Source organism: Macrobrachium rosenbergii, chromosome 12 (genome assembly GCF_040412425.1).
Source record: "Macrobrachium rosenbergii isolate ZJJX-2024 chromosome 12, ASM4041242v1, whole genome shotgun sequence".
NCBI lineage: Eukaryota > Metazoa > Arthropoda > Malacostraca > Decapoda > Palaemonidae > Macrobrachium > Macrobrachium rosenbergii.
In genome coordinates, this window is record NC_089752.1 from 81,097,606 (window position 1) to 81,109,915 (window position 12,310).

The following is a 12,310-nucleotide window of genomic DNA, read 5'->3' on the forward strand; positions in this document are numbered from 1 at the left end:
AGAGATACGGTTTTTTATTTGTAAATTATCAATGCTGGGTTCATAAATGCAACTTACTTTATTTATCAATGCAGTAAATTAAGTACAGGTGTGATTTCGCCAGCATCGGATGTTATCGCTGCCTCTTCCAAAATGCTTTGTGGCCTGCACATTACACTTATGACCGGAGCTTGGTTTCAACCAACCAGTTGTAAGTCAAAATGGACGTAAATCGAACCTCAAAAAGTGGCCGACATAGTGGGTAGGGCACAATGTCAAAACCTTTGCTCTCTCTCTCTCTCTCTGTATTTCACCTTTTTACCATAATGTACTTCAATTGATATATTTTAATCATTTATGTAATGTATATTATGTACAGGTCTCTCTCTCTCTCTCTCTGTATTTCATCTTTTTACCATAATGTACTTCAATTGATAAATTTTAATCATTTATGTAATGTATATTATGTACAGGTAGGCGTCGTTACCACAGGGTTAGGTTCTAGTATGTATGTTGGAAGTCACTGCATCACTAATGGGAGATGTCGCCACTCTCACATTTTCTCACTCGAAGAGCCGTCAATTGGTCTATGCTAATTTTTTTTTCTTACACTGAGATTGCTTTTAGTATAAACATTTCAGGATATGCTATAATGTAGAATAAGGAAGGTTGAAAGAATTTATTGCACATTCGTATATCCCAAAGGTTACAAGCATGAAGCGTAAAAGGGAAAAATGATTCTTTTGTATGCCATTCCGTAAAACAGAGCTACAATATAAGAGCAATGAATGGTTTAGTTTCATTTACATTTGTATCATACCATTTTAGTGCATGTGATATTGTTAGCAAACTTTCTATATATTCATCTAGAAACTGGTTCGCAAATCTGTTCGTTACTGTTACAATGTGTTCCATGACTTCATCAAAAAGAACTTCTAAAAACTCCACTTGGTTTCCCTTACCCTGAACAATAAATTTCACACCTTTGGGTGAACGAAAGTAAAGGGACTCCTCTCCTTATCAGTTATTATCCAGTACTGTAGTCACTTGGCAGTGCGATGCTCGAATCTAAATTCAGGTTTTCTTCAGAATCAGATAAATCTTGATTCAAGTCTATGTTAGAGGCTTCTGAGCTGCTACTCTGAGTCTCGTAGTCATCATCAGTCAATACATCGAGTAGTGATAATACTGCTTCAGACCTAAGATTTTTCTTTCAACTTAGAACGCTCATTATGCAGAGTTCCCGTCATCCTGCCATAGTCTCAATCCCATGAAATGACAGCTTCCTTGACAACAGGGAGAGTATAGAATGGGTACAACACTAAGCGAGTTGTCCTCGATACAATAGGAGTTTGTATGCAACCTTCCTGAGTTTGCTAAATCAAGAATCCTAAGAAAAGATTCTTGTTTCTGCTATAAACCAGCAACTGAAGTGCTCACACTGGTCAGGAAAGAGGGGAAAAATATCAAAGTTCTTCACCACTAAACTCTCAAACACAGGTTGTCCTGTGGCCAAAACTACATGTTCGGCAGGACAAACCACTATCCGAATATATATCCAATATACCTCTCACAAAAGAGTGTAAGCTGACACCAATGTAGACTTTTCATTATACTTGGGGGAACGTGATTGAAAGTATTCCCAACAGTAAAACCGAGGTACTTCTGAGCCGACCACTGTGTGTATCTGATGAAAAAATCTCTCTCTCTCTCTCTCTCTCTCTCTCTCTCTCTCTCTGTGGTATTGGTTTGGCACACTGACTGAGATACATAGTTGTTCTTTCAATCACTTGCCAAAGTCCTCTCACTGGCAGATAAAAAATACTTTAAAAAAAGCCAAAAGTTCTTCCCCAAATGGCTTGCAACTGGATTTGATGGCCTCTAGAAACAGCAGCCTATACACCTTGGTATGTGAATCCTGGTGTACAGGACCCTTGGGACCAATATTCCAAGCGCTGAAAAACCACATACATCCCTCCGGTCAGAGGAGGGCCATCGAAAATTGCCATGGAATCGTTCCACACTTCAGCGTATAATCTATTCATTTTTAAGACCAATACAAGTACATGGTTCCTCGTGAAAGAAAAAGGGAAACGATCCCTGGCACCCTTGCTCCATCTAGTAGAGCCATGGCCTTTGCCAGGATAACAAGGACGTGAAACAGTAGTACAGGTGCCCTGGCTGGCCTAGATAGCCTAGCTAGCTGGGCCAGACTGGCACCCTTGGATCCCAGGGAACCCCAGGTAGCAGTTGCACCCATGCATAGAGCATGAGTAGCAGCAAGGGGGGGTCACAGACCAGTGGTGAGAGCCTTGACTAGACTGGTACCCAGAGGACCAGATGGCCTCAGGATAAAAGTTGCACCGATGCAGCAAACCACAGGTGTGACGATACCAGTGTGTGAGCCATATCAGTCCTCCCAATCAGAAAAGGACCTACTAATGCTGGAAGCCTATCAAGACTTCCCTTAGGGTGAGCCAGACATAGTAACCCTCTTCTTCATCTATACAAAACTATAAAAAGAGGAAGATCAGAGGTAATGGAAAAACTCCACAATACCCATCACTATCGAACAACTTGATCCGTAGATTGGAGCCATCAAGGGTGGCTGAGCTGCACAACCGGGTTGTGCTAGGCCCTCTCTATCAGCCCCAAAGAGCTGGAGACAAGGGTTAAAGTGCTACCCAGTCACCATGGGCATCCAACCATGGAATGACTGGAAACACCAGCTCATTGCTCTCTGAAAACATGATTCAAAACTGAGAATTCAGGGACTGAATGAGCAGCACAAACCCTTCCCTGTGTGATCCCAAAAGATCACTGGGGAAGAGCCTTAGTGCTTCCCTATCACTCTGGTTGCTCAACCTAGGAAAGACAGGGAGAACACCCCTGGGCCATAAGCAAAACCAGCTAGATTCGTAGATCGGGCAACAAAAGCCAATGGTCCTTGCAAATGAACCTGACAAACCCCTATCAGTGTGATCTCGAAGGATTGCCGGGAAAGGGTTTAACTGATTACCTGTTACTACTGTCATCTGACCATAGAAAAGCCAAAAAAACACTCCAAACTCAATGCTACTTGTATACTCAGTCTGCAGACCAGGAAAACAAGGAGAGAAAGAGCCACACAAAGGACTTGAGCACTATTTTTCTCAGAGGTAGAAAGATAAATTCACTCTTGAAGCAAGTTCAAAATCTCACAGAGACAAGACGAAGAGGACCTCAAGTCTAAGGGAATGGCATTCAGTACCAGTCCTACTCAGGAAATCAACCACCAACAGGGACCAGGATTTCCCACCCTACCCCTAAGTGAAAGCCCACAGAAAGAAGCTTAAGCCTTCTAACACAAGGCAATCCCTCCCCCCAACTCTAAACTCGAAGTCGTGGTCAGAGTGGAGGTGAAGTTCTGAAGAATGACTCGGATGATGACAGGAAGGAGACTGCCTCTACCTCCTTCCATCACTGACGAAACTCACCTCATCCACAGTAGTTGTAGATGAGAATCACGGACTAAACTACAGAAATCAGAGGAATAAGGCTACAAAGCCTATTTTCCAATGAAAACAAAGGCCATGATAGCATGATTACCTCAAATAAGGTAAACCTCACTGTCACAGAACTTCAAAACAATACATCTTCCGTACCTGAAAGGTAAATATATTAGTAAATATATTAGTAAGTATATCAGAGAATGAAACAGCTGTTGAGTAGCTACCACAAGCTATTCCGTGTCTAATTAAAACAGTACTGTATTCATAGCGGGAAGGAAAAAAAATAATTCCTTGCAAGAAGGGTCAGTGGACTGAGGGTTTGAAAAACGCAATAAAAATACATAGTCAACAACCAAAAAAGGAAAAGGAATACTCAGGCTTAATCATTAAAAATTCAAATGGCAAAAGTCAAGCAGTCACGAAAGACATCTGGACTCAACAGCAACCAGAAGCAAAGTGGAACTCAGACAGACAGGTGTCAGCAGTTAATTACCTTGTCAATAAATTCGAACGACCGTTCCAGCTCATGTTTGCAAGCTAAATCCTATGCAAAAATGAAGGTTTGTATTTTGTACGCTTTCATAAATGGAGTTCAGCGCATGGTGTGCTACAGCTGTCACTTAACTACAAAACAAAAGCCTATCAGGTAGGCCTATAAATCACTCATGACCTGAGCTGGGTTAGCTCTTCCATTTTGTGAATTCATGCCTGCAGTCCAGCTCACCTCCATGATTAGGAGATATTGGAACCACAAGGAGCAGTGGAGGAGGGTCAAATTCCCTATGAAATCCTAAGTTTGTATCTTATGAATAATGACATTTTTATAATAAAATGAAGTTTTATATATACTTACCAAGTAATTACATAGCTGTAAGGTTCCAACCATAGCAGCCTAAAATTCAAAATTAGCAGTAACAATTCAACTACCTGGTGTAGGTGGTTAACCCAGCCCATTTTCGGGGTAAGAAGAGGGTCTATGTGGCAGAGAGCTCCATTCATTGTAAATACTTGGTAAGTATATATAAAACTTTATTTTATTATACAAATGTCATTTTTATACAAGTAACTTACCAAGTAATTACACAGCTGAATCCACATTGACAGGAAGTGGGATATAGGACATATTCTACCTCAAAACATTAATAAAGTTGACTTGTTAACAGAAAAGCTGCCAGCATTGGTACAATGCTTGCCGATTCCTTCCCTGTTAAGAAAGCCACTGCAGGTGGGTGGTGCCTCTGGTTGGTGCTCATCTTAACCCATAGTGGCTGTGGCAGTATAGCCATGGGTCGCCTCCTACTTTAGTGGTGACTTTGCAGCAAAGGAGGTACTCTGATGACTAGCAAAATTAATAGGTGCCCTTTCCCTGGGTGTAGGACCAGAATACAAACATAGAATGCTGTCACCTACACTGCAATAAAAAACCACACCCAAACCAATTAAAAGAACTGGTGAGTACTACTGGTAATTCCAGCCAGTTCACCAGGTCCAGTTTCCCGAGCGAGAAGGGTTTATGTTGGTAGCCCTGATGAGAAAGGGGCCTTGGTTCCCTTTCTCTCTTTCTGAAACAAAGAACCTTATCAACAATATGGTCAGCAAGTTAATTCCTTAACCTGGAGCAGTCATGAAAATAAAAGCAAAGAATTGAGATTTACCTCATTTAACCTCTTCCTGCTCAACCCCGTGTATTCTCGGGTTTACGATAACCGTCATATTTCAGTAAGCCCGAGTATACTCGAAACTCTGTTATCTCTTTCCTAGCAACTCCCAATACACTCGGTTGTTGTTTATATTCGTCTCCCACTATATAAAGGTATTTTCTATGGATGTAAGTGCCTTCTTTCAGAAAATTGTAGCTATCTTGGCGTCGGTTGGCCATTGGAGACGCGTCCTTTCATCAGGCAGGATTCCCATTGTTTTTCGTGAATTTTCTTTTATTATTATTGATATAACTATCATGAGTACTTAGAATGACAGTGATACAGAGTATTATGATGGAATGGACGATTCAGGGAGTGAAAGTGGTGATATGACGTCAGAATACTCTGATACTTCAGATGAAGACGATGTGATGATAATATTCCTGATAACCATGGCTGGCAGAGAATAACAATTTTGGACGATATAAGATGAAGAAAATACATATATTCAGTATTTTGAGTCATTTCTTGATAATATTTTAGAGATTATTGTTACAGAGACGAACAGGAATGCTGAACAAAAGTTGAGTGGAAAATCAGAAACAGAAAAAGAAATGGCATCCAACATATCGGGAAGAAATGAGGATTTTCCTTAGTGTTATTATGCTACAGGGGATTGTAAAGAAACCTGAAGAAAGCCAATACTGGTCTAAGATGCCCTTGCTACATACACCAATTTTGGCTAAAATTATGCCACATTGCAGATTTTGCAAAATAAAGCAATATTTGCATTTGTCAAATTATGAAGATTTTGACCCTGCCACTCGTCCTTGCCCAAAGCTCAACAAAATCTGGAAATTTTATAATAGCATTATTAGCAAATTCAAAAATATGTACACGTCTGCACAAAATGTAGCTATACACGAAAGTCTATTACTTTATAAAGGACGTCTTGGTTGGGTAACAATATTTACCACTAAAAAGAGCTAGATTTGGGATAAAATATTTCATGTTACATAAATCAGAATCAGGATATGTTTGGAATTTTGTCATTTATACAGGTCAAGGAACAATGTTTGATAATGATTATGAAGACCTTCCCGTGTCTTCAAAAAATTATGACACTGATGAAGCCATTACTGAAAAATGGCTATTGCCTTACAATGGAAAACTATTATAACTCTCCCCAATTAGCAGATTTACTGACAGAAAATGAAACAGATGTACAGTACATGGCACTGTCCGTGTTAGTAGAATGGAAATGCCCTCTGGGTTGAAACAAGAAAAACTGCAGAAAGCCAGTATGGTGGCTTACAAAAGAAGAAAAGTAACAGCAATAAAATGGAAGGATAAGAAAGATGTTGTATTACTTTCCACAGTGCATAACACAGAAATGGTAAAAACAGAAAAAAAAGAGGAAAACCGGTGAAGCCCACACTAGTTATGGACTACGACACAATGGGAGGGGTCGATAAAGTAGATCAATGTCTCCATGATTATCCTCTTACAAGAAAAAGGAGAGAAAGGTATTACAAGAAAATATTCTTTCATACTCTCAACTTTGCATTGTGGAATTCTTATCTTTTGGATCTCAAATCAGGAGGAGAAGCAACAGCTCTAAAGTACCATCTTCAAGTGATAGACGAGACAATAAAAAAGTACCATACAACTATGATGTCATCAAAAGAAGGACGACCAAGTACTGTAGTGTACCTCACCCTCTTCGTCTTACAGAAAGGCATTTCCCAGATGTCATGCCACCTACAGAAAAGAAAAGTAACCCCACAAAGACAATGTGTAGTTTGTACCAGAAAGCGAGATGCAAGTGGAAAAAGACTAAGGAAAGAAAGCAGATATTGCTGTTTAGTGTGTGATGTAGCAATATGTATAACTCCTTGCTTTAGGATATATCACACGAAGGATAACTTTTAGGAAAAGATGAAAGAATTTATTTTACTTTATCATGTTCTGTACAGGAGTAAATACATTTATTTTCAAATTACAAAGCTGAAATAGGTAATATGGAACGAAAAGTATTATTCATTATGATGAAGGTAAAACCTTTTATTTCAATTTGTCATTTTCTATTGCTTTTTCATAAAGGCAAATCTTTTTCTTTTTGTGATAATGAAACCTTTTACATTTTCTATTGAAAGTATTATATTTTTGTCATCATAATTTTTTCTTCTATGTTAGTCACAAGGCTTTACTTTATTTTAGCATATTGCATTTTTTCATAAATGCAAGAATTTTTTTTTTTTTTTTTTTTTTAATGAAAATTTGCTCCTTTTATTTTCTTCTGAATTTCAGTTATGTTATAAAGTTTTATATTTATCATGTGTAAGTATTTTGTTATATTGAATTATGAAAGAATAAAAATATAGATGAAAATGCAATAAATATATTCTTTGTTATTTTCCTTGGTTTTTTATAATTTCCGAGAAAACTCGGCCTTGAGAAGTTATGTAATCATTGAAGACTATCCTGACAAAAATATATTTTTTCTGAAGAAATACTTGAGGTGATTTATCACTTTCGCATATACTTTAGATATAAACAAAAAATATGCTTCATAAAGATGAAGTTGGTATAAAAAATGTGAGAGGGAAGGGGTTAATAAATTGACAAAGTGTATTTCCACTTAATTATGTGCACTACATAACCCAACCTTTAAATGACTTATCTATAAGGTATTTGCAGACAATCCAATTTTCTAAACATCTTCTTATAAGATGTCCAGACTAAGTTTATGTATCAAACCTAAACAAAGTTTGCCCCTCAAACCACCACCCTCAAAAGTCCAAGTCTGTCAAGTCATGGATCAGCAGTACTCACTTTCAAGTCATGGATGGATCGGCAGTACTCACTTTCAAGTCATGGATGGATCGGCAGTACTCACTTTCAAGTCATGGATGGATCGGCAGTACTCACTTTCAAGTCATGGATGGATCGGCAGTACTCACTTTCAAGTCATGGATGGATCGGCAGTACTCACTTTCAAGTCATGGATGGATCGGCAGTACTCATTTTCAAGTCATGGATGGATTGGCAGCACTCATTTTCAAGTCATATGGATGGATCGGCAGTACTCATTTTCAAGTCATGGATGGATCAGCAGTACTCATTTTCAAGTCATGGATGGATTGGCAGTACTCATTTTCAAGTCATGGATGGATCAGCAGTACAGTGAACCCCCCCTATTCGCGGGGGATGCGTCCCACACACCCCTGCGAATGGGTCAACTCCGCGAATGCTTAAAACCCCTCTAAAAACACTTAGAACTGCCCATTTTGATTGCTTAAACACAGAAAAACCCTGTAAAAATGCTTATACCTGAATATTTTAATAGTTTTATCGCAAAAAGTGCATTTATTTATGAAAATTATATGAAAATACAGTAATTAGTGAATATTTCTCATTGAAAAATACCGCGAATCGGCGAATTTTCCGCAAATGATGGCTAGATATCTTCCACAGAAACCCGCGAATGCGTGAGTCCGCGAACGTTGACAACGCGAATACGGGGGGTTCACTGTACACATTTTCAAGTCATGGATGGATCGGCAGTACTCATTTTCAAGTCATGGATGGATTGGCAGTACTCATTTTCCAGTCATGGATGGATCGGCAGTACTCATTTTCAAGTCATGGATGGATCGGCAGGTACTCATTTTCAAGTCATGGATGGATCGGCAGGTACTCATTTTCAAGTCATGGATGGATCAGTACTCATTTTCAAGTCATGGATGGTACTCATTTTCAAGTCATGGATGGATCGGCAGTACTCATTTTCAAGTCATGGATGGATCGGCAGTACTCATTTTCAAGTCATGGATGGATCGGCAGTACTCATTTTCAAGTCATGGATGGATCGGCAGTACTCATTTTCAAGTCATGGATGGATCGGCAGTACTCATTTTCAAGTCATGGATGGATCGGCAGTAGTCATTTTCAAGTCATGGATGGATCGTACTCATTTTCAAGTCATGGATACTCATTTTCAAGTCATGGATGGATCAGTACACATTTTCAAGTCATGGATGGCAGTACTCATTTTCAAGTCATGGATGGATGGATCATTTTCAAGTCATGGATGGATAGTACTCATTTATAGAGACTGTGTGTGTTGCTTCTTTTCGAGAGAGAGAGAGAGAGAGAGAGAGAGAGAGAGAGAGAGAGAGAGAGAGAGAGAGATGGATGGATCGGCAGTAGTCATTTTCAAGTCATGGATGGATCGGCAGTACTCATTTTCAAGTCATGGATGGATCGGCAGTACTCATTTTCAAGTCATGGATGGATCGGCAGTACTCATTTTCAAGTCATGGATGGATCGGCAGTAGTCATTTTCAAGTCATGGATGGATCGGCAGTAGTCATTTTCAAGTCATGGATGGATCGGCAGTACTCATTTATAGAGACTGTGTGTGTGTGTGTGTGTTGCTTCTTTCTAACAAGAGAGAGAGAGAGAGAGAGAGAGAGAGAGAGAGAGAGAGAGAGAGAGAGAGAGAGAGAGAGAGAGAGAGAGAGAGATTGTTTACCTATGAAATTTGGATGTTAAATATTTTTACAGTGATTAGAGATGAAACATCTACAGCGTTGAAATATGGCAACACGAACCTACAGTAACAACAGTTAGAGATGTTGGGACAATGGTTTTTTTTATACATAGATTACGATAACAGTATATAAATATAGTTTACTCTGTAATCGAAATAAAGTTTCATTGAAATTTTGCTGTTTCTTCATTAAAAAATTGTAGAGAGAGAGAGAGAGAGGGAGGGGTTTGAACTGGGGTGTTTATGTATATTGCTAAGCTGTTTTGTGATTTTGTGGGATTTTAATTTAGCATTCTATACATTTTTTGCTGTTTACATTAACAACAATATTTGAAAATTAGTAAATCATTTTTATAAATCATATAAAAAATGTATTTAGTCATGAAAATAAAGTTAGGCTAGAAAATGCTCATTTTACCACAAAAGAAAAAATAATACATACTGCAAAATCCTGTGATATAGAGGAAAATCCGCGATAAAAAGATATCTTAAACGCAAAAATCCACAATGAGTGAACAGAGATATGGCAAGGGACGACTGTAATCGTTAACTGGGATATTCTCATTAGATGGTGTCATATGGGCTGCTTCCTTAGCTGCTTTATCAGCCTCCATTAGGGATGCAACATATTTCTGTATTTTTCCCATATTAAATAACTTATGAAGTAATAACTTTATTTGTTGCACAATGTTATTTCTTGGTTTGCAACTCTGAATAGCTTCGATCGTGCTTCTAGTCACTAAAAATTACAAAATTATTACACAAGGTTTCTTTAATTACTTTTATGGATGATGCTACTGCACATTAACTCAGGAGTAAATACCTAGGATTATCAGGCAGAGAGAGAATTGATAAATTTTGTCTTGGGATACTGCAGCATATCCCACTCGGTACTCTGATTTAGATCCATCGGTGTATACTGCACAATGTGGACCTTTTTGGCTTATATGCTCTATTGTACAATAACGAATGTTTGAAGAGCTGGAGTCTGACATACTGAACTATCTTCAGAAACAGAATTAACTAATGCTTACAATATTGATAAGTTTGAAAGCCACCACAAAAAAGAGAGAATACTTCACCAAAAATACAGGATAAAATTCCAGAGATGAAACAGCAATTGCACAAAACTACCATTGTTAATCAGAAGTCGGCAAAATATGAATTGAAGCTCTCTGCTGAGTTGTACCTATCAGTCCTGAATGTGGGTGGGGCCTTGTCACCTTCACATGTGATGGTAGCCCCAGCACGAAAATTACTTGGTAAGTTGCTTACATAAAAACCTGCAGTGGCAAATCCTACTATCTTTTTCTACAACAACTTTATTATAAAACATCAAACCTCTATTAATTCACAACTTGCCTGGCTGTGGTTGACGGAATGCCATTGGAGCCAGGGCAGCAGATTCATGCTTTCCTCCTTGAGGTGTATACTGCATAGTCTGGAAGGGAGGCTGTGGATGAGTCTGAGGTGGCATAGGGCTTCCATGGAATTGTCCTGGTTGAGGAGTTGCTTGACGAGGGGGACCCATGGTCTGAAACTAGACAGACATTTATATTAGGAGTATAATAACCATCAGTTTACCATTTATAATGGGATTAGGATCTTACTTAACCACTTCATATGGCATACAGAAGTCAAAATTTACAGAAACTCCTCTACATACAGCAGCTAGAATATGGAAAGTTTCAGAAAACAATTTAAAAAATCAAATTGAAAGAAAAACACCAACTTCATCATCTCTACATGGGTCAGCAGCAAATGCTAGAAAGCCACAAAAAAAAAATAAAAAAAAATAATGCAATGAAAAAAGTGCAAAATCACAAAAACATATGCTATATTATTGGAAAATAAGGTGGCTGGGCACCTCCAAAAAGAATGCAAAAGTGATGTAAAATTCATCATGTCCATCTAATCCGTGATTCCTAACTCTGACTTGAGCTTAACAGTGGATATTTCAAAAGTAAAATATAAAGTTCATACCTTCGGTTCAATAAAAGCGTTAATGATTGGCCCATCCTTACCGTACATGCACAGATTAATCAAAACCCATAATAGAGATTTTCCTATTCAGCCAATTATCAGTTCAACAGGTTCTATTAGTTACAAACTTTCTAAATATCCAGTTAAACTACTATCACCTATTCTGGGTACTATTTCAAATTCCATTTACAAAACTCTGTTGATTTCTGTGGTAGACTTTCCCATATTGAATTGTCCACTACTGACTAACCAGTTTTGAGGTGACATCTTTATTAGCAAAAGTTCCTATTCATGACTTCAATATTCATCACATTTGGACTTGTATAATCTAGAATTACCTACCAATGTTATTGTTAATTTGATCATCCCTTAGTATAAAAAAAATTGTAAATTCACTTTCAATTGTAATTTTTATGAACAAATTTTTGGTATGACTATGGGGAACCCTCTTTTGCCACTTTTGTCTAATACGGTATTTACATGGAATTTTTCAAGTCTAGACTTATTCCAAGAAATCTATTCTCATATAACAAATAGGAAATTAAAAACATTAAGTTTAAAAGTTTCATAAGAAATATCTACCTATCGGCCTCACTAGTCCTACTTTACTGTACAGGAGGGTCGGCCGCATGAGATAAAGATACCTCCAACCCCCTACTACA

General features: G+C 38.2%; 1 protein-coding gene across 12 annotated transcripts in view; it reads right to left on the reverse strand.

The window, feature by feature from the left end:
* The window catches only part of LOC136843737 (eukaryotic translation initiation factor 4 gamma 1-like), a 721,796-nt gene that overhangs the window by 138,586 nt on the left and 570,900 nt on the right, over window positions 1-12,310 (reverse strand). For all 12 annotated transcript variants that reach the window (XM_067112379.1, XM_067112384.1, XM_067112380.1 and 9 more), the window contains one exon: window positions 11,028-11,205. In XM_067112379.1, the coding sequence (XP_066968480.1) occupies window positions 11,028-11,205 (178 nt within the window). The remainder of the gene's footprint in view (window positions 1-11,027; window positions 11,206-12,310) is intronic.